The 25838-nt window shown below is 43.8% G+C and overlaps 1 protein-coding gene across 2 annotated transcripts in view; it reads right to left on the bottom strand.

The window, feature by feature from the left end:
* ST5 (suppression of tumorigenicity 5) overlaps positions 1-25838 on the bottom strand; it is a 186772-nt gene that overhangs the window by 80089 nt on the left and 80845 nt on the right. For both annotated transcript variants that reach the window (XM_015414621.1, XM_015414613.1), the window contains exons 4-6: positions 24081-24217; positions 4889-5037; positions 213-428 (exon numbers count right to left, since the gene is read on the bottom strand). In XM_015414621.1, the coding sequence (XP_015270107.1) occupies positions 213-428; positions 4889-5037; positions 24081-24217 (502 nt within the window). The remainder of the gene's footprint in view (positions 1-212; positions 429-4888; positions 5038-24080; positions 24218-25838) is intronic.

The raw sequence follows: 25838 nt of genomic DNA, 5'->3' as shown, positions 1-25838 counted from the left end.
GTATGAATGTTTTGCTGCTGAGGGCACTGAAAACAGGAAACAGAATGCCATTTCTGTGCCCAGGCCTAGTGAAACAGACCACAAGATTATAATTTATTTACCTTAAAATTCTACTCAGCCAAATCCAGGTCATTCTTCATTACGCACAACAAAAGTGAAACAGAATCTTCAGGGCTGATCTGTAATCACAAGACCGCAGCAGAAACGATTACCTTTGGGACCCTCCTGGCCCTGCGGGTGGACAGAAGTTCACTTGTCGTACTCAGGCTGTCTTCGTTCAGGCTGGAGGGAGAGGAGGGCAGGCTGAGCTGGGCAAGCAGCAGCATGTCATCGTGGCTGTGTCTCTTGGGCAGCCGTGGCAGGCGATGGCTTTTCCTTTCTGACCAGTTCCCAATTCTTAGCGATTGGCTGCTGGGCTTTGAAGGTAGCTGAGAGGTAAAGGAAGGAAGAAGACAGAGTAAGCGGCCCCAGCTGTAGAGCTGCACCAGCAAAAGCAAGCTATATCAAGGCCTGAGGAAGCTTTAGTAAAATTAACAGAACAGCCTCAGATGATGTCAAGATAAGGGGAGCTTGTTCGACAGACTTGTCTTTCCCAGGGGTCCTTTCGTAGAAAAAGAGGTGCAGGAGCTTATTAGCATAACTTATTAGCATAACTTATTTGCATATCCCACACCCCCGGACATCACCGGAAGTGTGTCAGAAGGCAACACCCACCGCTCAGGCTCCACTGGACTGTTTTGGATTGCTAGCTATGGGTGGTGGTCAAAAAAGGCACGAGTGCCAACTTCGTGCTGCCCTCCCTACTGAGGCAGGAACAGAAACTGAATTGAGGGCGTGTCCATCAAGAGGACAGGAAGTGAAGTTTTGGTTCCTGCCTCCCTAAGGATAGGGTGGGAAACACCCATCAAGATGTCCTCCTCTCAGAGGGAGAACGTGCAGATCTGCCCTCACAGAGGAGGGAGAGCTTGTACCTGAAGGCAGGCCGGGGGGGGGGCTCTGCAATGTACCTGGCTGCTTCTTGCTCCTTGTGGCCCAACTGAGGGCTGCTGAGAGCAGGGGGCGGGGCTTGTTGCATATGCCAGCCCCCTGGGCTCCTTACTGCCGGAGCTCCACTCCTGCGCGCTCCCGCAGGAAATGATCCCTGGTCTTTCCTTCAATGACTACATTCTGCCATTAGTATAAAACACTGCCGTTTCGTAGCTCAGAACATTGGTCCCTCTAGCCTTACTTCGGCTGGCAGACTCAAACAGATGTCTCATCCAATCCTGTTATCTCACTGGAGGTTTGTGGATCGAACACAGGACTTCATACTTGCAAAGCATGTTATCTGCCCCTGAATTATGGCTCCTTAACTCCTCCAGGATAATATTTCATCCCTTACATTTCAGTTATATGCTATGACAATACAGAGTCTTCCTGTTAAACATCTGTATAACTATTACTGTGGTCCCATGATTGTGACTGTGGGCAGTGGTGGCTTTTACAAGCTCCTCTCGCCCTTCAAAAGGGAGCAAAAGCCATTCAATCTCTTACCCTGAGGTGAAGAGTCCTGACCCCCATTACTAGAAAACTGAGAGGGCTCTGGGGTTTTTTTTTGCATGATTAGGATGGGCATGAGAGGGGCCCCCTTCTGTTCTTACAAAGACTTAAGGGTTCCCTTGAGATCACTTATGGGGGCCTCGGAGGTTTCCAAACCTGAGAAATGCTGTTGCAAGGGAATTGTGAGTGGAACTGTTCTGTTGTTGGTATCTCAGGATCTCCTATCACTTTTCTGGAAAAGCAGTTTGATTCTGTGGCCTAGTTATGCATGAATAGCCTAATAGGCATGTTAACTGTGTGCTTCTTTTATCTTTTTATGAGAGATATTGCACTGTATTAAATGTCATGTGGAACCATAGATTTAGTTTGGCGTACAGGTGATTTTGGAAAAAGGATGGCTGAGTCTTGCAGTACTGTTTACGACTGCCAGGTCTCCCAACAGCAGCACCTGACCCTTGCTACGGCTTGGTAGGCCAGTGTAAAAATCATGGTTCATTGTAAAATTCATGGTTGCATTGGCAACGTAACATTTCCAGGGCAAATATGGAAGTGATGTCATGCTGCTCCAGGAGTCAGCAGAAACTCTATGGTAAGCTCTATGGTAAACTATAGCCCCCGCTGTGTCCCCACCCCCAGTCTCCCACTGACTGTCAATCCTACATAGTGTCCTCATGTGAAAAGCAACCTGACAAGTTTGCAAAGAGAGAAGCACTGCATTTTCCCCACATACAAAAGCTGTATTTTGAGCATTTGGAAAATACAATAGCCTCTCAACAAAAGTGCTACCTTGGGAAAGCTAAAAGGACTGTTAACACCATGAGACAAATGCATACTTGTGTGCTTTAAAATTCAAAATTAGGGTCTGTCCCAAATGTCCCTGCTATTTGAGGACAGGCAAGCAGTTAGTAGGAACTGGATATTGTCAGCAGTGATACCCTCCTTAAGGAATTCCTTACTTACGGAAGCCAGACTGACTAGCTTGAAGAAAGAAAACGAGTCAGAACTGTGCTATTTAGGAAAGCACTTGCAATTCGCTAATAGCTATAATTTTCAGGTGTGCCGGTTGGTCTTTCTTACCACTTTTGCTTATTCTGTGCCTTTAAATAATCATATTGATTTTGCTTTTAGTATATATTATATTTTAATAATCTGCAGATTACTAACAGTATCCACTTACTAGCTAGGAGGTGTGTCAAAACTTTTAGAATAAAGTGTCCTTGGTTGCACGGAAAACAAGACTATGCAAAAAGGCTGTATGTCTAAATCTTTATGTCTCTATGTGGAATAAAAATATTGCCTTTTATGACGGTTTAGTTCATCCACTTGCAATTATTGCTTGCCTCAGACCAAATACAGATCCTAGACTCCCAAAGATGGCAAGAGCTCAATGGGTCTTCCAGTATAAACTTCTGACACACACACTAAAACAGAATATCCTGAATCTAAAATAATTTGAGTTCCTACGAGACATCTCAACAACTGGGGGAGATGTACTCCAAACAAAACTTAAATAATCCTTTTTTTAAAAAATACAAAGAAGCACAATTTGCAAATGAATACTAACTCAAAGCAAAACTGATGTTCCTTGGCCCCGGTCACACGAGTGGTTTTGGGCCGGGAGAGGGACGGATCGGGGGTGCAGCAAACGGGTGTAATCCCACAGCAACATCTGGGAAGCGTGCCGCGCCCGTTCCCGATCTGCCCCTTCCGTCCAAACCCTGCAGCAAAAAAGGCCGCATCAATGCCGGCCGTGGGATCACCGGCGCGTCCTTCCGCCGGCGCATCCCCGGCCCCCGGCCGAACTGCGCATGCTTGCACATGCGCAGTTCAGCAACTTCCCCCTCCCGATCGTCTCTTCCTCCCCGGCATCTGATCGTGCCGGGGAGCAACGCGCCGCGGCTCAGGGGATCCATGGGATCCCGCCGCGGCGTCTCTATTTTAATGCAGCTTTTAAAAGCCGCACTTTGGCCAGTGTTTTTCCTGCCGTGTGGCAGGGGCCCTTGTATTTCAGGATTTTTCAATGACATTAATATGTAAAAATATTTCATACCTTTACATCCTTTCCCCCCAGTACTGTGATTTGGACGGTGGTGGTGGAAAACGACATCAGGTCACAGATGACTTATGGCCACCCGTAAGGTTTTCAAGGCAAGAGTGCTTCAGAGGCAGTTTGCCATTGCCTGCCTCCACATCACTACCCTGGACTTCCTTAGTGGTCTCCCATACAAATACTAACCAGAACTGACCCTGCTTCGCTTCCAAGGTGGGAAAAGATCAGGCTAGCCTGGGACATCTAGGTCAGGGCCGATTTATATTATAGCACTTCTCATTTTAATGACATTTGCCTAGAACAGAGTTACATAGAAACCAGTGGGCTACTTCTAGGTAAACATGCTTAAATCAAAGGGGACTGAGATATAATTTGAGTTCCTAAGAGACATCTCAGGAACTGGGGGAGATATACTCCAAACAAAACTTAAATAATCAAAACTTAATCAATACTCAAAACAAAACTTAAATAAGCCAGTTTGGTGTAGTGGTTAAGTGCGCGGACTCTAATCTGGCAGAACCGGGTTTGATTCCCCCACCCCTCCACTTGCACCTGCTGATGTGACCTTGGGTCAGTCACAAGCTCTGGCACAGCTGTCCTGAAAAAGAGCAGTTTCTGTCAAGAGTTCTCTCAGCCCCACCCACCTCACAGGGTGTCTGTTGTGGGGAGGGGAAGGGAAAGGAGTTTGTAAACCGCTCTGAGACTCCTTTGGGTAGTGAAGGACGGGGTATAAATCCAATCTCCTCTCCTCCTCCTCCTTCTAAGTAGCAAAATGGGTTTGGAAAATAAAAAAAATAAGCTAGCTAAGGAAAATCTTCCTGTGTCATATCATTTTCCGAGCTAATGACCTATTATATATTTAATTTCTGACATTTTTAGCACCATAATTGAAGTAAATATTTGAGTATCCTGCATAATATTTAATGAAAAGAGAATAAAGAAACTTGCAAGGTCAGACTACCCTCTACTAAAGAATGGTAACTGATTCAATTAAGTTAACAGCAAACAGTTCTAAAGAGTTGCTGATACATTAAATGCAATAATGTCACAGCAGAATTTAAGGAACAATGGACATTTATAGAAAATAAAACAAAACGGCATGTGAATTGTGGCTGTTTACCGTACATATTTTAAAAAGGATTTACCTTCTTTCCATATCACCTTTCCCAGTTATTTTACAGTTACTTTTGTAGCTGGGCTCCTTTGCCTGGTACTTTTATGGGAGTAAAAAAATGAAATATTTTGCTTTTTCGTATATACACTGAACAGAGCCTTGCACATTAAGACATGCTGTGTTACCTGTGGAGGTGTTGTATACTTCCTGTCCTGCGGAGTCCACATCCTGTGCAAAGAATCTAGGGAACTCTCAGACAACTGCTGGGATTTTCGGCCTGCATGACGGCCTTTTAGCTCCACATCCTCGTACGGATTTTCCTTGGGTGAATCTCCTTTGCAATTTTTGTTAAGGAAAAAAAAAACAGATAGGAATGTTTTTTATAAAATCACGTGAACCAAGTGAAACGCCTGTAGAAAATCTTCGTTTCCAGTGTGACTCATCCTTCTTCTAACTGCAGCTGGAAATACTTGGAGTAGATTTTGGCTACGAAAGACAAAGCTTCTTTTTTAACGTAGAGGTTTTACGAGACTGCCTCTACAGTTCTGTATTCAGTGCTTGTAAAAAGCCCAACAAAAATGCAACTACTTTAAGGAGAACCAGACAACTTGCTGAATCAGTCTCTCCCACAGTAAAAGGAATAGTACTGGCCTCTTCTCACAAGACTATAGCCCACTTGCTATTATCTTTTACTGTTATCTCAGCTCTGCCACCCTAATGCCCAGAAGGTAAAGGATGAAATGTATTTTATGCAAAAGAAAAAAAATACAATATTCACGATGAGGACAAGATAAGGCTGCCATTTACCTGCCTCGGTCACTTTAAACCACATTCTTGTTGCTTTCTCTCTTTAATTTCTACAAATATTTGGGACCTCTAAAGAAACACTTACTCATGTTTATCTTTTAAAAACTTAATGCTCTGCATATGTAGACAGAAATGAGATCACTCATAGTTGATAATATTTGAGAAGTTTGAAAGTCAATTAAAAAAAAAGAAAGTGCAAAAGAGGACTCTGCTAACAGGCGTGCCGAATCTAAAACATTTGGAAATCTATAACTTTGGAGACTGCCTTGCTTAGCTTCCAAAAGACCAAATATTTTCCTGAACATAGAGGTGTTAATTAAATCTAATTCAGAAGTTCAGAAATGTCATTCTTTTAAACTATATGTATGGACTGGTAACTTCCATTTCAATGTATCTGAAGAAGCATATGTACACACGAAAGCTTATACCTGGAATAATCTTGAATGATCCTGAAAGTGCCTCTGAACTCCAATTTTGTTCTATTAAAAAACCCTGTACAACATGGCATCATCCAATGCTCCCCTTAAGCTGTGGAGTCTTGTGAGCAAAAATTCTACTTTGTGAGCTACTGGCATTAAAGTTGTGAGCGAGCCATTTGGCTACTGCAGAAATCAGTTTGCCCTGGAGCCCTCCTTCCCGAGCTGAGGCAAAAAAGTGTGAGCTGGAGGCTAAACAACTGTGAGCTAGCTCACACTAACTCAGCTTAGAGGGAACACTGGCATATCATCATAATGTAAGAAAAGCCCTGCTGAATCAAACCAAGAGTCCATATAGTCCACAACATCCAGTATTCAATAGCAGTCAAACAGATGTCCCAGAAGGACGGAAACAGAGTTACACTTCCTTCACGCATCTCATTTGTCCTGAAAGCATCCCTATGTGCTAGGTCACTATTATTGCCTTTTAAAAAAAATAATGGGGAAATTAGCAAGAAATACAACTGAAGCCCGAAACCACAAAGCAAACCCACGGTCAACTGGATTTCAGCTCAGTTTTTCAAAGTCCAGCTTTTTGTCTACGGGGCTGTGATGACCCCTTATCTGGGGAGGTCAGGTTTCCCTTTAAAGTGTTCTTTATGTTTTGTTTTACTGTGTATATCCGGCTGCCACCAGGAAATTTAAGGCTTTCCAAACCTTTATACTATAATATTTCTATCACTGGGTAGGTAGGTCGGTTGTTAGGCTTTCTAGGTTCTAATGTGGTCCTGGGAAGTATTTCTTTCAGAACTGGTATCTTAAATAAAAGTAGTTTTATTGATATATTCGTAAATAATATGGTAGAACACAAATCAGTTTGCCCTGGAGCCCTCCTTCCCGAGCTGAGGCAAAAAAGTGTGAGCTGGAGGCTAAACAACTGTGAGCTAGCTCACACTAACTCAGCTTAGAGGGAACACTGGCATATCATCATAATGTAAGAAAAGCCCTGCTGAATCAAACCAAGAGTCCATATAGTCCACAACATCCAGTATTCAATAGCAGTCAAACAGATGTCCCAGAAGGACGGAAACAGAGTTACACTTCCTTCACGCATCTCATTTGTCCTGAAAGCATCCCTATGTGCTAGGTCACTATTATTGCCTTTAAAAAAAAAAAAATGGGGAAATTAGCAAGAAATACAACTGAAGCCCGAAACCACAAAGCAAACCCACGGTCAACTGGATTTCAGCTCAGTTTTTCAAAGTCCAGCTTTTTGTCTACGGGGCTGTGATGACCCCTTATCTGGGGAGGTCAGGTTTCCCTTTAAAGTGTTCTTTATGTTTTGTTTTACTGTGTATATCCGGCTGCCACCAGGAAATTTAAGGCTTTCCAAACCTTTATACTATAATATTTCTATCACTGGGTAGGTAGGTCGGTTGTTAGGCTTTCTAGGTTCTAATGTGGTCCTGGGAAGTATTTCTTTCAGAACTGGTATCTTAAATAAAAGTAGTTTTATTGATATATTCGTAAATAATATGGTAAAACACTGTAACTAGGAATGGGTAAATACTAAACAATTGCTTTGGTATCTCACACACTTTTCCCTTCACTGTCAGGGATCTTGGCATGTAACTTTGTAACACTTTTTTTCCTTAAGACCATATACGTTTACTGTTTCACTTTAGCCTGTCACTCAGACTTTTTATTTTCATCTTTAACTTTACTTTTTTGTTTCACATACATTCAACTTTTCTTCATATACAGAACTAACTCTTAAGCACACACCAAACTGCTTCTCTCTCTCAGACCTCAGAACGAACTAACTTATCAACTGTCTTTATCAACTGTCAAAACCCCTAACAGTCACTCCTGACAGACATAAATATTCATCCACTCAGAATCACTTCCAAAACCCCTCCCCCTCTGTCAATCACCAATCACACCACACTTGCCTCTTCAAGCACTCTAGACTATCACATGCAACCAAACTTTTAAAGAGACACACACCCATAAACAAGGAATCGTTACAGGGGCCAATGGTGATTCTTGTGAATCCAAGAGAGAGAAAGGAATGCTGCTTGTGTGTATGATGTTATGTTATTCAGCTTATAGATCCTGCTCCATCCCACAAGTGGCCTCAGGGTGGCTCACAAGAAGAAATTACTTAAAGATTTTGATGTCTGAGAATCAGATTGAGCCTAAACCCTGCCTCGTCTTAGTTTTTGGTCTCGAACCACAAGTACCTTCTTTCTCTCTCCTAGCAATCTATTTCTAACATTGACCAGCCAAATCTCTGAGAAGCTTATATGCAGGGCAAAAAGAAAGGCAACAACAATATCCTGTTGGTTGTCTCAGGCATTTTGGTATTCAAAAGTACACCACCGCTGAACATGGAGATCCTATTTAGCTATCTGGGCTGATACGAGGAGCTTTCATTGATGTTGCTAAGGTAGAACGTGTAGAAGGAGCTTTGAATGGCTGGCAAAAAAAGTGAAGGTGTGGTAGGAACAGACTGACAGAATGGGTGGGATTTGAAGAAACCCTAATTACTGAAGGCATTAACCATCCCTAAAAAGAGCCCAAACAAAGATATTATCTTAACCTAGATGTGTTGCTGTGGAACAATCTGAAACAAGGAACCACATCCAAATTTGTACAAAGCACAACCAGGGTTTAAGGAAAGTAAACACTGAATCGGAGCTGCGGTGGCTCAAGTGGTTAAGACGCTGAACTGCAGGCTGTGGAAGGTCAGTAGTTCAGCAGTTCGAGACCCAAGTGTGCCGCATGACGGAGTGAGCTCCCGTCTCTAGTTCCAGCTCCTGCCAACCTAGCAGTTCGAAAGCAAGAAATTGCAAGTAGATGAATAGGTATCACTTCGGTGGGAAGGTAACAGCGTTCCGTGCACCTTGGTGCTTAGTCATGCCGGCCACATGACCACGGAAACGTCTTCGGACAGCGCTGGCTCTTTGGCTCGGAAACAGAGATGAGCACCGCAATCCTAGAGTCGGATTCGACTGGCTTTCGAGCAAGGGAACCTTTACCTTTTAAACACTGAATGCATTATTGTCATGGGTTCCTCAGTGTTTCCTGCAGCAAACCCATAATGAGTGATCAACATAACCACATCTTTAAAAGTTCATGAAAGGGATCCCCAGTCATCAGGGTTTCTGTGTGCGCGTGCGTGTGTGTTTAAAGACACAGACATGTCTTCTACACCTTACAGGTTTTGCTGCAGAAAATGCCACACTTCTGGCAATTGTTTCTGACATAAAGTATTTTTGTGTGTTTGATGATACGAATCATGTTGAACATGTGCCAGTTATGGCAGGGGTCAGAAGCAGTGTATTTGTACACTATCAGTAGAATCCTAAACAGAGTTATGTCTTTATAAGCCTGTTGACTCTACTTAGGATGGCACGGTATGTGATAAAGTACCCAGAGTTTTCAGCAAGTGTGCCTAACGTATGCATAAAGCACATGAGATGAGGCAGGGGGTGTCACTTAAAACTGTTTTCCCAATCTGAAATGCTCCCAGGGAACCACTGTTTTCCTCTTCAAAGAAACTTGCATCCAGCCCATCAGTTTATGTGGTTTCCCCAGTGGGGCAAATAGCCCCCCCCCCCCGCACTGTTTCAGGTCAGGAAAGTGGGGTAGGGGAGAAGATTAAAGCCCCCTCTCCCTACACACTGCAGTTCCAATCCAAGTTGCCTTATGTATACCCAGGAATTCAGTTTTTGCCACACACATCTGATTGCACAGACATGAGAAAGAGGTGATGAAAACATACCATGTCATTAAGCCCGAAGCATCCATGGAGGAGGGACAGAATTAGGACTAAAAAAAACCCCTTCATTCATTGTATAATTTTTGAGGACAAAAATTCATAGGAACATCTTATAATTAAAAAAAATTAACTTCGTCATTATAAGCTATTTCTTTAGTACTTAAACGCAATGCCTTGGAAAGTACTACACATAAAACCAATCTTTTAGAACTGTTTTCATTTTCACTGCACAGGCTAGACAGCTGCTGCATCTAGAAAATGTTTCCTCTGGCAGTCCTCGATCGTTATCTCAGGAGCATGGAATGTAATTGTATAGACTGTACTGTAGCACTGTAACTTGCAGCCATTGGAGACGAGGCACCTCCCAGCTTAAATGGAGTGCAAGCAAGGGACGCATTTGCCTATTCAGCAAAAATGTTTGAATGCAAATACTGCATTTGCAGAGTATCACTCGGAAACTACAGCAACACCCTGAAAAGTCAGCACAAAATAAAAATAATAATAGCTATGGACTGGGGTTGCAAGATCAGCTTGGAAGAAGGAGAAATCCAAAGTATAACAGGTGCAAAGAATCCAAAAGCAACAGCAGTCTCATACCTTTTATTAGTATCAACCAAAACGTCATAAGTCAATGAGCAAGGTTTTTGAGTTCCCTGGAACTCCTGTTCAGGATTAATGTATGGTAACAACAAAAAATGGTGGCACAGAGAGGGGAAAAAATGACAAGGGGCATAATGGAAAAACCTTATGTTCTATAGTTAGTAGTTTTGGAATAGTCTCCCCATAATAGTCAGCTTAGAATTGCAAAGAACTTTATTACAAAATTATAAAATTTAATGCAAATATTGTGCAGTTTCAATTCTGATCAAGATGTATGAGCTGATATCACTTGGTCTTCCCCAATCACGACATAAAATACATTAGTGGTACAGAAATAGTGAACAAGAATTGTCCACAGACTGTTCTCACCTGTACACTATATGATGTGCCCCTGTGGTGGTGGCAATGCTGCAAGGACTGCTTGTGACCCTTGCGCCAAGGGGAGGGGTGAGATGGGGGACAAAGGCAACCAGCCCCTCTATACCCAACTAAATACTAACCCCGTTTACACTTCAGTTGAAATAATACACACACACAAAGTTTTCAGACAAATGTGGAATAAAATTGGCCACAATTTTATTGGTTACAGCTGTACTACGCATTGGCACAGCATGGAGTACCGAATCCAGTTCACCGACTGACCCACCTGCCAATCAATGATCCACTGGAAACCTTGGGGCGACAGGTCATTGGCTCCCACAAGGGCGGATGCCCTGACGTGGTCTCCCCTGCCACCTGAGTGTGAGGGTAATCCCCGGCTGTGCCCCTGGGCTGGGGGTACTACTTAACCTTCAAACCACGATCCCTTACGGGGATCCCCAAACTTAGGAAAATGGGCACACAGGCCGGCTTTCCTCATAATGGATCTAGCCCCATGCTGATACTGCCACAAGAGCCGGGCCTCAGATGCCCGGCTCCCGCCTAATGTTTTGTACCCAAACATCCATACCCTAGTCAGCTAAATGAACCCAACTGGCATCCAGGCATAGTCAAATGTCTGAGGCCTCCCATGGCCTCCACACTCCTCTGCAGCCTATCGGTCAGCTGGCCCTTCACCAAAAGCCCAGCTCCAGCCTATCTGACCAGAGGATGGTCGCAGTCAGGAGCTCTACCAGCAGTGTCCTCCAATCTACCTCAGTCTGGTGCGCCAAGTCACAGCCTATGCGACCACTCAGGTTGCCCCGCAATCTCACTAGAGCATTCGGGATCTGCAGCACCCCTTCCACGCCGCACAGTGATCACATAGCCATGCCAACTTCACTGCCTCCCTGGAACAGTGCACCCATTCTAGGCCAAGATCACCACAGTCAGCTGCCTAGCTGTCAGCAGCACACCCAGGATTTGCAGTGCCCCTTCCAGGCCGAAGCGACTCCTATAGCAACCACAGATCGACACCAACTTTAGTTTCCTCCCTGGAATTCCACACCAAGTTTCACTTCCACCCTGGAGCTCTGCACCAACTTCTGGTGCCCCCCTGTAACTGAATAAGGCATAGTTAACAGTCAGCTGCCAAGGAGTCTCACCGGTGAACCCGGGACTTGCAGAGCCTGTTCCAGGCCAAGGTCACCACAGTAGCAACTGCAGTTCCATACCAACTTTTGCTGCTGCCCTGGAACTCAATAAGGCATTGTTAACATTCAGCTGCTCCTGTGCAGCCCAATGTAAGCCCTGCATGCCACTTAGATGGGTGATGGCTGTAGCCCCAAGTTGGCAGCTGTGTTTGCCACCCCGAACCAAAAGAAATGAGGGCCAGACCCACAAGACGGGGGGTCCCCAGGGCTACAATGCCCAACCTCAAGACCTCAGCAAATTGATACCTTGTAAGTGGAGAACCATCCCTGCTAGGAACACATCTGTAGCCTGCACTGGGCATGGACCTCACTCTGCCAAAGTACCCAGCTTCAGGTGAGCCCTATGCACCTGCTGGTCAGTTTTAAACCTCAGAGAACCATCAGTGCCCCCTAAAAGTGTGGGGAGGGGAAGGGGAAGGAGTTTGTGGGGAGGGGAAGGGAAAGGAGTTTGTAAGCCGCTCTGAGACTCCAAGTGAAGGGCGGGGTATAAATCCAATCTCTTCTACTTCTTCCTCTAAAAACAACCACCAAGGTAAATGCCGTCTCGAATAGAACAGTCCCTGTATGAGACACAGAAAAGATGGCGAGCAGGGGCAGCATGGTGCCTTTAGTAGCAGGCAAGGTGCCCCCACCCCACAACACCCAGGGCCCACTAATAGGGCTGGTGCCGGGTCAGGTGGGCACAAGCTTCCTGTACTCACTGCCGGGATTCCCCCTCTTCCCAGCAAGAACCACCATGGCTGCCCTCACTCCCCCCTCCCTGCGGCACCGCAAACAGGGCCCTGGGTGAGTCTGGCCACTTCAATGATGGCTGAGCATGCTCCTGGCCACCAGTGGCCCTCCAAAGCAGTGTCTCACTGGGACCTGTAAATTAAAGGGCCAGTCCATCCCTGTTTACAAACATTATAAAATGGGATCTCTGCTAATGACAGACAAAGCAGGCAAATGACTCGTACTTCCGAAGCACCATTAAAGACTACCAACTTTTTGTCTTCTGCTTATCGATTTTTACAGGTCATTAAACTGAGTGTTCGAGAATATGAATCACAGTGTACACGTGCTAATAATGAGAAGACCTGAACCTTAGTTCACAGCTATGAGAGTCTAAGCAAACCAACAACAAAGTGATTTAAAAGAGAAAAATGGAACTGAGAAGAAGAAACTGCAGGACTCTTCTTCGAGGGGCGGACTGATGTGGAATATTTATTTATTTATTTATTTATGGATTTATATCCCGCCCTCCCCGAAGGCTCAGGGCGGCTATCAACGGGGCACAGTGAGAATTTGGGGACTGAGTTTGGGGACTATGAGAATTTGGGGACTCGGCATCAAAATATACTGCTTGTTCTTGAATAGCTGCATTTTCCTAACATTTCTGAACACTTCCTCCATCTAGTCTCCCTGACTATTACAATCTGCTGTATTGGCTCAGGGCGGCTAACAACGGGGCACAGTGAGAATTTGGGGACTCAATATCAAAATATACTGCTTGTTCTTGAATAGCTGCATTTGCCTAACCTTTCTCAACACTTCCTCCATCTAGTCTCCCTGACTATTACGATCTGCTGTATTGGTAATCAAGAGAAGATCTCTTAAACTCCGTGTTTAACAACAGAAGAAAAATTCTTATCACACACCCTAGTGGAGGTCAACTCTCTTCAGAAATTATTTTTGGCTTACTCGTTTCCCGGATTCCTGAATATGACACAGTTGCACTAATGAATGGTACATCTTCCCGTACATTTATCTACAGAATGGTTTTGTTGGCAGTGAGGGGCAACAACATGTCTAAAGGAAGAACAAAAGAAAGTTACGGTAAAATGATCAGCTCACTGTGGAAAAATCATGCATAATGTGGTGCTGGAGAGCTAAAGCCCTGATGAGTTGTTCGTGATGGCCACAGTTCTCCCTTGCGCACTGAAGGCTGGGAAATGGAGCCAGCTCCTCTGCGTCGTGATGCAGCACAGACTGTACTGTCACGCTAGCTGTCAAGTGTGGCACAGGGGAGGCCAAGTCAGAGCAAGCCAAGAATGAAGTGAGTTAAGAGTGAAAAATGGAACGAAGGAAAACTGCGTAACTCATATCTTTAAATGAAGTAGCTATTTCCTTTCCACTTTGGAAGCAGGAATTTATCTGAAGAAAGCATTTCTTCAGTGAGTCTGCCCTTAAAAGAACAGATTTGCAACCAGATAAATATACGAGTTTAGAGGCATTTTCTAGACAACCCAAAGAAGGTTCCCTAAAGCAGGTGTGAGGCTGAGGACAGAGCAGAGCCATCTGCACCGCTGTCAGAAGTTCCCAGTCCTGACTGACAGAATGGAACTGACAGTGACGTGGAGACGGGAAGCGGCTGGGGCCCTGGACTTTTCGTTTGTGGGCTGAAAGAAGAAGAAACGACATTCTTAAGAACAACTTCTGAGTAAAATCCATATATCTAAGGATGAAGAGAAGAGATTGGATTTATACCCCGCCCTTCACTTGGAGTCTCAGAGTGGCTTACAAACTCCTTTCCCTTCCCCTCCCCGCAACAGACACCCTGTGAGGTGGGTGGGGCTGAGAGAACTCTGACAGAAACTGCTCCTTTTCAAGGACAGCTGTGCCAGAGCTTGTGACTGACCCAAGGTCATATCAGCAGGTGCCAGTGGAGGAGTGGGGAATCAAACCCGGTTCTCCCAGATTAGAGTCCGCACACTTAACCACTACACCAAACTGGCTTTTCAAAGCAAAACCCAGAGTAGTGGGTTGCATCCTCAGTAGTCACTAACATACAAATGACCTAGGTCTGAACATTCTGTCAGCCATTCAGAGTAGTATGGGCAATCAGGGAAGTAGGAGCATGCCCAATGGCCCTGCCCCTAGACAGTGGGCTTTTCTGCATGCACTGCCTACCCCAGATTTTCACAGAAGTTGAGTTGTGAAGCTTGGGTTACATAAGAACATAAGAGATGCCAATGTTGGATCAGGCCAAAGGCCCATCCAGTCCAACACTCTGTATCACACAGTGGCCAGAAATACCAGTGCCATCAGGAGGTCCACCAGTGGGGCCAGGACATTAGAAGCCCTCCCATTGTTGACCCCCCCCAAGCACCAAGATGTCAGAGCATCACTTGCCCCAGAGTCCCTATCTATACCTTGTGGCTAAAAGCCACTGATGGACCTCTGCTCCATATGCTTATCTAAAGTTCAGATTCTGTGCTTGCGTTTTGCACCATTCTTTTTCCTCCAGATGTTTTGTTTTCTGAAATCTGGTGTATTTATTTATAACAAAGTACCATACTTTTCCTAAGTGGAATGGGGACATCACTTGTGACATGGTGGTAGGAGGCAGCAAAGGGTTTTTTAAAAAAATAATAATAATTCCCAAGTGCTCTATCACGGCTGCACAGTGGCACCAACTGTCTGCCCTCCTTTGTAACTTCACATGGTTTTCTGTTTTTAGAGTCCTTTAGAGTTGATGTGCTGAGCAGAGCACAAAGTTCCCACCCACAAACAGAACAATTCTATTGGACAGCTACATAGACACCGCCCTGTGATTGGCCTAAGATGACCCACAAGAAAATTCTCTGTTCGGCAACTGGCAGAATGTCCATGTGGCTCAAACACCATTTTGATGTAGGCGTCCAGAGACAGCCAAAACGGTTGCCCCCCAAAACTTTATGAGCCACAATTTGCTATAGGAAAAGGAAAATATGGGACAAGAATAAACACACACACACACACACACACAATGAAACTATGCTGAACAACCGTATGATTCAACAACACTCTGGAAATCCCTAGCACTCAGTTGTTAATGAAAAGGGGGATGCTCTGATCTTCACGTTTCATTTACATGGTAAATTTCCTTTGCACACTATCACTAGTTTAAGTATATTGGATTTTTGTCTAAGGGACATGTAATGCGAGTGGAAAGCAGGGGAAAACTTGAGGCAGAGTACTCTACTATAGTCCATACAGTTGCAGAGAAACTTTTGCATCCAGTGACACAAACAGGCAAATTGCTTGTATTAATTTTTTTGGTTCACTTGAACTTGCTTTATTGTCCTTTATGAAACACTTGGAAAACACACAGTAGATGGATAGAAACTCCACTGCCCCCACAAAAGTACCCCCCATTGCACCATCCAAGGTGGTTACCTTCAGCATTTTAATGCTAATGTTTAATTTAGCAATTTGTCGCTAGTGCTCACATTTTTTAAAAAATTAAATGGCGATCAGCAAAGGAGAAAGGTCAAAGAAGACGGGGACGGCAAAGGATGAGATGGTTAGACAGTGTCATAGATGCAACGAACATGAAATTGAGCCAACTTCAGAGGACGGCGGAAGACAGGAGGGCCTGGCGGGATCTGGTCCATGGGGTCATGAAGAGTCGGACTCGACTGTGCGACTGAACAACAACAACAAGCAAAGGAGAGGAAGGGTGAAAAAGGAGAGGAGAGGGTGTGGAGGGGGGGAAAGCGGTTGGAGCATTTTGAACGTGGAGTGAAAGATGACTTGGAGACGGCTTGAAAAAAACAACACTGTAAAAGTGCTCCCAAAAACCACAGAGAAAAAGCAAGGAGATATCAAAGCAAGCACTAAACAGAGGGAAGCACATGCAAAAACTAAAATAAAAATTGAGGCATTTGGCGATATGCACTGATGAAAACCAGTGGTGCCGAAAAGCCCAGTGAAAAGTATAGACAAACATTTGCATGGAGCCCCAGATGCTATATATTCATGCTTGGACCGCTGTGTCCTGCAGCATTACTGATACACTTGAAGCACATACAGTTTCCTGGAGACAATTATCTGTGCATTACGATGTTGGGGGCCCAACCTTGCTCCCCTCTACACATAAAGAGTTATGCACCATTTGAACGAACAGGGTTTACATTTCCTTAGAACTGCCACAAGGTCCTTCAGTCAGACATGTACCCAGATTTTCATGCTGTGTACTTAATTCCCAGCCTGGATTCAAATTCAGGGTCCAGTGCAGTCAAACCTTTCGCTCCCCTCCCCATCGATTTCCCTGACCTCAAATTGTCCCAGGAAAGTGCTATTCTGCTCTTTGGCAAAAATTTACATGTACTAACGATGGCATTCAAGCTTCCACAACAAAACAAACAGAAGCTCGCTGGGGCCTTTTCGGTTTGGAAAAAATGGTAGAGGAGAAAATCTTAAATCCCCTCTCCCTGCACTCTGCAGGCATAATCCAGACTCAGTGATGTGTGAATCAACTGCAAGTCCCTTCTTTCTCCTCCGCCATAGTATTGCTAAAAATCTCAGGAAAATAATTCTCCAGACTCTGGAACTTCTTCTCTACAGCGCTTGTATGGCTTCCTTTCTTTTATTATTCCTTTGCCAAGCCAAATCTTTTTTACTTAGGTGGGCCTTGGGGAATAAAGAAGGTGATTTTACTTTGCTGTTGCTTTAGATTATTTGGGGGAAGTTATTAGATTTTTATGAGAAATTTATATTATCTGTTTTTAATCATTTTCTATCTGCCTGGAACATTATGGTTAAAAAAACCCCTTCTAATAAAAGAAATAGCTTTATCAAACAAGTTGTAGAATATGTGACTGGCAGAAAAAAGTCGCAGAAAGACATAATGGCAAACAAATCAAAAGTCAGTATTTTTTTTTAAGTAGCAGAGTATGTCAATTTAGAAACAAATCAGCATTCTTTTTGTCAATAAAATGTGACAGCCAAAACAGGCTCCGTCTGAACTACACGTTGGGAGGTTTTTTGTTCAGTGTGCTCCACTGGCTGCTCCAGTCTACAATTTCTGTTATTAAAACAGATACAGTGATATTTCCCCAAAGCTCCTGTAGTATTCAGATTGCTAAACGCTGGTGGAGGAGACGACTCACTGATTCTTCATCTCTGTCTCAGCCTAGGCTTACTTTTGAGACAAACATGTGGTTTTTATAGTTCACTTTGACAAAGGCAGGCAAGACAGGCAAGGCTAACATCCTGAGCAACCCACTTGTTTCTATTTCAATAAAAATGGGGTCATCCACAGCCCTCTGATATTTCACAGGCTCTTCTTTGCATGAGTTTATAGCATGGTATGTGATAATTCAAGAGACGACTGATGTTATTGGGAAATGCAAACAAAAGAAGAAGAAGAGATTGGATTTACATCCCGCCCTTCACTACCCAAAGGTGTCTCAGAGCGGCTTACAAACTCCTTTCCCTTCCCCTCCCCACAACAGACACCCTGTGAGGTAGGTGGGGCTGAGAGAACTCTGACAGAGACTGCTCTTTTTCAAGAACAGCTGTGCCAGAATTATGGCTTGCCCAGTTCATCCAGCCAGGGGCAAGTGGAGGAGTGGGGAAAATCAAACCCGGTTCTCCCAGATTAGAGTCCGCGCACTTCACCACTACACCAAACTGGCTCACTTTGCTTTGAAAGATTTTATTCTGTTTTATGTCTACGTGTCGCCTTGGGCACTCCTGTAGAAAGGTTTCTCCAAAAATGCAAGCAAACAAGCAAAGTTCCCAAAGCCCAGTGGTTACAAGGTTATATACACTAATACTAATTCTCATTACCTGCTACCATGCAACCTGACAAGTTTGCCATTCACTAAATATGTGAATAAAGCAAATTAGTACAGTCTTTGTCTATGAGCCAGCCACAGTACATAACAATTTCATCCAAAAAAGGAGAAAAGCCTTTTAGCTCCAATATAACTATAGTAAACCTATGCTTAAACAAATGTCCAAAAAAATGTCTGTTGGAAACACAATCTAATATACACACAGGAGTCATGTGTTTAATAGGCCTCCATGGTTCCATAGATTCCAGACCAACAAGAAATCACTGAGTTTCTAATTATAAGCTTACTATTTATAGACCTCTAAGGAGAAAGAAAGAATTTTAATCAAACACATTCCTCTCAAAGAAGTTTGCTAGGAGAGTGAAGAAAAGAAATATAAGTGCGTTTTTAGACGGGGCATTTTAAAATTCCTGGCCTGCATAAAAAGCCAGTTCCATTGAAACTGTCCAATTCTAACCTTAACGTATCCTCTTTTAATGGAAGAAACCTGGCCAAGAAAACTGGACACAAAGCAGCATTCCGACACGCATTACCCCCTTACAGCAAAGTAGCATTATTCAGCATGTACACCTTAACATGTGAAAATACGCACACATCCATTTCTCCATGCATATGCCACCACTGCAAGTTCTCACCGTGCATAAATGCTTCAAAATAGAAACACGTGAACTTCACACACATTTGCCATGTTAACAAAGTTTGAGTCCAGTGGCATCTTTAAGACCAACAAAGTTTTATTCGAGGTATAAGCTTGTTTACTGATTTCACATATCCTTTTTAATTACAGCACTTAAAAGTACTTAATGATGATCCAAAACTTAACCATGTGCAAGTATTTACCAAATTTCTCATAGAAATATATGGGTTGGATGCAGGTGGTCAGCCGTGTTGGTCTGAAGCAGTACAACAAATCTAGAGTCCAGGGGCACCTTTAAGCAACAAAGGTTTAGTTTCATGGGCATGCTCACTTCTTCAGATACAAACGTGCTTGCACATGAAAGCTTATACCTTGAATAAAATTTTGTTGGTCTTAAAGGTGCCACTGGATTCAAACTTTATTCTGCCGCTTCAGACCAACAAGGCTGCCCCACCTGAATCTATTTCCCATTTTAGTGATAGGAAATCATCTTGTGCAGACTGGCTTTCAGAGAAGTTCCATATCCACAAGACTTAACCTACAGCCTTTTAAAAAATCACAAAACACTTCTGGATATGAAGTCAAACTTCATTTTTTAATGTTAATTTTTTTTAAAGTATGTATATACCTTGACTTCTTAATCTATTCTGTACTCTCCCCCCCCTGCATTAATTCAACTGTGATTTCATGAGGTTGATCGTAATGTAACCATTCAATAGGACCACACTAACAGTTGTTGAATACTACCGCTTGGGGATTTTTAGCTGAAATGCTATCTATAACTAATTAAATAAATGAGGCTGCTCAGTGGCATGCAGTATAACCAGTCAAGACACCCTAAGTCACTTTAAAAAGCTCTTTGGTGTCAGGGGCCACTTACAACCTTTAGGCCCACAACTGGGCTTTTCACAATGCTATGAAAAATAGATGTCAGCAAGCTGCCAAATGTTTATTCTTGTTTGCCTAACTCTCTATACGCTGTTCCCTCCCCCCCCCCATACATGCGCTCAGGTCGTCATGCGCACATTTCCCCTCTTGCTTTGCATTCCTTTTAGTATACGCCAGCCATGCTTTGATGTAACGTTATCTAGCCAAGGCCAGAGGAGGAAGAGCAAGTGCGCTTTGCTTTGTCTGTAATTAGTAGAGACTGTGTGAATTGCATGATTATTTATAATAAAGTAGCAGTTGCTTTCCCAGGGTTTAGGCGCGCAAGAAACCCTTTGGGTGCGCGCGGGAACCATGTTTATTGGCTGTAATGATTATGAACTTGCTTTAATCTTTCTAGCTCTCTGAGTAATTGTTATTCTGAACAGTACTTCTGTTCAAGTGCTCCATGGCTTCAATAAAGTAAAACCTTCTTGCAAGTGTGTACTACGTTGTTTGCTGTGGGACCTGACAATAGAAGATCATGTCATGTCATTAAGGTTATTTCTGGGCTGCTGCGGTCACTAAAAAACAGCTTTTTTAAAAAAAGCCCTAAAAGCATGTTCAAGAAACTGCCAGATTCTGTCTGTGCTTCCTGCTCTGATCTGAGCACTCTCTTGCCTGGAACGACCCACGGCCACCATTTCTCTGCTTTCTAGGGTTGCCAGACCCCCGCGGGGGGCAGGGGAACCCCCGCTTTTTTGGGACAGTTCCCCACTGCCAGCCAGCAGGGCTAGCGGGGGGAAATCCCACTCCCTATTGGCCCAAAAGACAACATGATGACATCACCCAGAAGTGACATCATCACATTGCCAACACTGCGTGCTGACGCTCTAGTTTTTGAACAAAACTCTATGATAAAATCAGCTACAAACCATAGAGTTCTGCACCAAAACTAGAGTTTCACCCCCCTGAACCAGCACATGGGGCAGAAGATCCCAGAGAGGACCAAGGATCCCTCCACCGGCAGCCAGGTAGGACCTGGCAACCCTACTGCTTTCCCCAGCTTTCCTTGTGCTGCTTTCCCCACTTTGCCTCTACCAGCCTAGCCCAAGCAGAGCTCCTGCGGCACCGGCAACACTACTGATCTCAGCTTCCTTCCAGCTGGTGGCAGTCCAGGAGGAGGTGACAGTGGCAGTCTGTGCCTGTCCTTACTCCCAGACACAGGTTGCCACCTGCTGGTTCCCAAGCTGAACCCCCTACAGCACTTGCAGTACCACTGGGGTTCAGTTATTACCTCAGAGTGGTGGGGTAGGAGGAGGCAATGGGCACAGCCGACAACAGCTGTGGCCTTCTGGACCAGTTCTACTACTGGCCTGGCTCAAACTGAGCCCTACAGTGTGCCTCTAAAGCTTGGCTGGTTCCTAGCTGCCAACAGAGCAAGAGGAGATGACGAACATCGTGTAGGTCCATTGTCGCCTCCCAGACTCATGCCACTGCTAGCCTAGACCAAGTGGCTTCAACTTGTATCCCATTAATGGCGTGGTGGGAGAAGACACAAGATGCTGCTGGCTGCATCCAAACCAAGCTGTGTCCAAGCCAAGTGCATGTGCCACTTCCCCCAAACTTCCCCTGGACTGCAGACCACTGAAGGAGCCCTACTGACCTAAACTGAACAATCACTGCTCTAAATTGGTATTCAGTCCTGATGAGCCTATCGGCAGGAAGCAGATGGATGAATGGCAAATTACTTAGTAATTGCTTTTTCTCCAAGAATTACCCACATTTTTAAGTTTTGGTCGGAAGTACAAGCTAGAATTCTATCCCTCACAGGTGTAGACATACCTTTAGATCCTAAAGTCATGTTATTAAACCTATGGCCTGATGATAGCATAACAACAAATCAAAAACAACTAATTAATATTTTATTAACAGCTGCCAAAAATGTTATAGCGCTGAAATGGAAAGATAGTAGTCCTCCATCTATAAATGTTTGGTTATATAAAATTTGGAACTATTTTTTGTATGAAACCATTTCTATATAACACAGCAGACCAAAATGAATGCGAACTTTTCAACCCCATAGGGAAATGGTACCCCATTATTGGAAAACTTACCTTTGATCATTTTGACTGGAAAACTATTTATGATGCTAAATACAAATTGTTATTGCTTGGTTAAATATTATATGGCTTTCAAGGTTTTTCAGTGTAATTCCTATATTTACTGATATTATTGTAATTCTTTGTTTTATATGAAGAAAACCAGCGATTTGCTGTTTGTATTCAAATGTTACAATTGTCTGTATTCAAGTGTTACAATAAATAAAATTGTTTTGGTAAAAAAAAAGAAAAGAATTACCCCCATTTTAATCTGAAGCTAAGGGTAGTAGCCTTCAGACCTTTTACATGAGTTTCCCAATATTAGAAACAGGATGCTGGATTAGAAGAGCTTCTGGTGTGATTCAGCACGGGTCTTCTTACGTTCTTACCCTCAGAACAACCTTCTTTGATAACTAATAACCGCCCAGTAAGATTCATGGTTAATCAGACATCTTCACTTATATCTCATTATTTTAAATTCATCTCTTCAACAGTTCATGGTGGTGGTGGTGGGGGGGAGAAATAAGGAAACCCACCCTGTTTGGTCCAAGTATCGTACAGCTGGCATGCAAGATTATCTCATCTCATATATTTTAGGAGTCCCATCTAGTTACCTTTTCTCAAAGAGGCATTGCATTCGCAGCCATCCATTTCTGTTTTCTACTAAACCAGGAGAATAATTCTTACCATAACAATGTTTTGTAATTCAAGACACAACACAGCTCTCAAGTTTTGCTTACACAGAATGAAAAGGCACATTTGATTAACTCCATGATTCTTTCCTTTGATCTTGCATTCTGAACACTAAATGCTATCAACCATATTTTATTGGGAGGGGTAGTCTTTAAATGTGCTAATTTAGCCATTATTTAAGCAAATAAAGCCACACCAGCCACACTGTCAAACCAGCAGGACTGGGACAGACAAGAAAAGCATCTTTTTTGTTTGTTAATATTTTTTTCTATTACATGGTGGTATGGATGGAGTAAAAGGACGGTCATGGGGAATGGCAATGCAGGAAAGCAAATGTGAAAAATGCAATACAATGTAGAACAATTCTGACTGCTTGATAAAAAGCAAAGTACTTTCCAATTGTTCATGGGTGTTGCACACAATTTGAGATCAAAATACTATTTGCGAGAAAGTCACAGAAGGTAAAGGAAATTTGGTATGCCAGTGCCAACTGCCATATCCTTAATACACCAAGTGACTATTTTTCATTCGTTCCTAAGAACGTTGTTCTTAGCCTGTGTGGTATGTGGTTACCAATGTTCCCTCTAAGCTGTGGAGTCTTGTGAGCAAAAATCCTACTTTGTGAGCTATGGGCATTAAAGTTGAGAGCGAGCCATTAGGTTGCTGCATCAATTAGTTTGCTCTGGAGCCATCCTTTCTGAGCTAAGGCAAAAAACTGTGAGCCGGAGGCTAAAAAAATTGTGAGCTAGCTCACACCAACTCAGCTTAGAGGGAACACTGGTGGTTACACTAAGATAAACTTTACACAGCATTTATAAACAGAGTTAGAGATTTTCTTTTCTTTGCAGAAACAGCACAGTGAAATATGTAAGTGTGGGACAAAGTCATATACAGCTGCTGAGGGAAGTGGTTGGGACTGATGAAGAGGGTAGCTACTCTGGGACAGTTTTACGTAGATATATGCCAGCCACACAGTTCCTACAAAAGCAACCCTGCTGCTTGATAGTTCTGCAAACTGTGCGTCTATTTTTTTTCCCTTCTGCATCCTAAACCCATGGTAGGTCCCAGCCAAAGACTTCAAAAACAGTGACTTAGTCTGTGAAAAACATAGTGGTGGCTGACCGAGCAATCTGTTTCCAATAAGAGAACTCAATGAGGTTTGAAGGAATCAAGACCTCCTGCTTGCAGTCTGTGAATGATGTGTTTGCCCTGACGCATCAGTACATTTACCCTTCATTTAACTGCTCCTTGCTGGCAGCAGCCAAGAGCTCTTGTAACAGGGCACACATTTAACAAGTCCCTGCCTGGCCACAACAGATCAGCATAAAGCAGTTCTTTCAAGCTTTGTAACAAGTCTTTACCTACGATGTCTTCATAGGCATTCTCTTCTAAAGTGCTCTTGGATCCAGACTTGCGCTGGCTCTCAGTACCATTCTCATTGGGGGAGGGAGGATACAAGGACTGGAGGCTGGAAGCATCTTCAAACTCAAAGGACTTTCTAAAGGGAAAAATATAATAAAATGGTTTTCTGATTAACTAATTTAAGGCCTGGTACTGACATGAGAATCATTCACACATCATTCTGGGGGAAATGAAATAACAATGGGGAACTACAGGAAGGAGGAGGAGGAGGAGGAGAAGGAGGAGATTGGATTTATACCCCGCCCTTCACTACCCAAAGGTGTCTCAGAGCAGCTTACAAACTCCTTTCCCTTCCGCTCCCCACAACAGACACCCTGTGAGGTAGGTGGGGCTGAGAGAGCTCTGACAGAAACTGCTCTTTTTCAAGAACAGCTCTTATCAGAACTACGGCTTGCCCAAGGTCATCCAGCCAGGTGTAAGCGGAGGAGTGGGGAATCAAACCCGGTTCTCCCAGATTAGAGTCCACGCACTTAACCACTACACCAACAAACTCTAGGCATATACCAGCCCCCTCCATGCTACTGAAAGCCTGAAAAAGCAGGGGGGGGGCATTGCTGGTTAAAAGCTGTACATATGTAGGTTCCATACATAGCATCTAATGAGCACTCATCATTGGGCTGGAGCTTACAACCAGGATCCCACTTCCCCCTCCCATATCCCAGTTCACCCTCCCCAGAAGCTCATATGAAAACCGTTTATGATACACCTAGGATGAAGGTAGAATAGGCTATCACGCTCTTCTTCCCAGGGTTTTTCCTCTATCTTGCACACTTTATTCTGTGTACATTTACTTGAGAATAAACCTCTCCCAGATTAGAGTCCACGCACTTAACCACTACACCAACAAACTCTAGGCATATACCAGCCCCCTCCATGCTACTGAAAGCCTGAAAAAGCAGGGGGGGGCATTGCTGGTTAAAAGCTGTACATATGTAGGTTCCATACATAGCATCTAATGAGCACTCATCATTGGGCTGGAGCTTACAACCAGGATCCCACTTCCCCCTCCCATATGCAAGTTCACCCTCCCTAGAAGCTCATATGAAAAGCGTTTATGATACACCTAGGATGAAGGCAGAATAAGCAGATGGTGCTATCACACTCTTCTTCCCAAGGTTTTTCCTCTATCTTGCACACTTTATTCTGTGTACATTTACTTGAGAATAAACCCCAGGGCATCACAGCAGAATTTATTCTGAGGTAAATGTGCACAGAGCCAGGCTGTTTGGATACTATATTATATGGTTGACTCAGTATATGCTGGCAATTGAAAAGCAGTTAAAGCTCATTCCTTTAAAAATTTCAAAACATACCCACTACTTGTATCTTACCATATTTAGAAATCACACCAAAAATGGAACTAATGACAAGGAAGAACAATTCATAAGCCTCAAAGAGGAAGAGGACATAGTTTACAACTCTCCCCATGTACATGCCTACTCATTAACACACCAGCTACTTAATTCCCTTGCCTGAGACTAGAATCCCCTGCCTGAGACTAGAAAAGGTGCTCCTAGTAGTTGCTTAACAGCAGTGGATCTCAAGGATCCAAGCGTTAACTCTGTCCCTTGAGAACCTTTTAGTTTACTGTGGTACATAAGGAAAGAGAAGGAGGAGAAGGGGAAGACAGAGGAGGAGGAGGAGGAGGATACAATCATGACAACGACCCTGGTTTTCACTACCCGAAGGAGTCTCAG

The sequence above is a fragment of the Gekko japonicus genome, unplaced genomic scaffold (genome assembly GCF_001447785.1).
Source record: "Gekko japonicus isolate JY-2015 unplaced genomic scaffold, Gekko_japonicus_V1.1 scaffold1601, whole genome shotgun sequence".
NCBI classification, from domain to species: Eukaryota; Metazoa; Chordata; class Lepidosauria; order Squamata; family Gekkonidae; genus Gekko; species Gekko japonicus.
The sequence above is the reverse complement of the archived record's forward strand: the minus strand, read 5'-3'. Positions and strand labels throughout refer to the sequence as shown.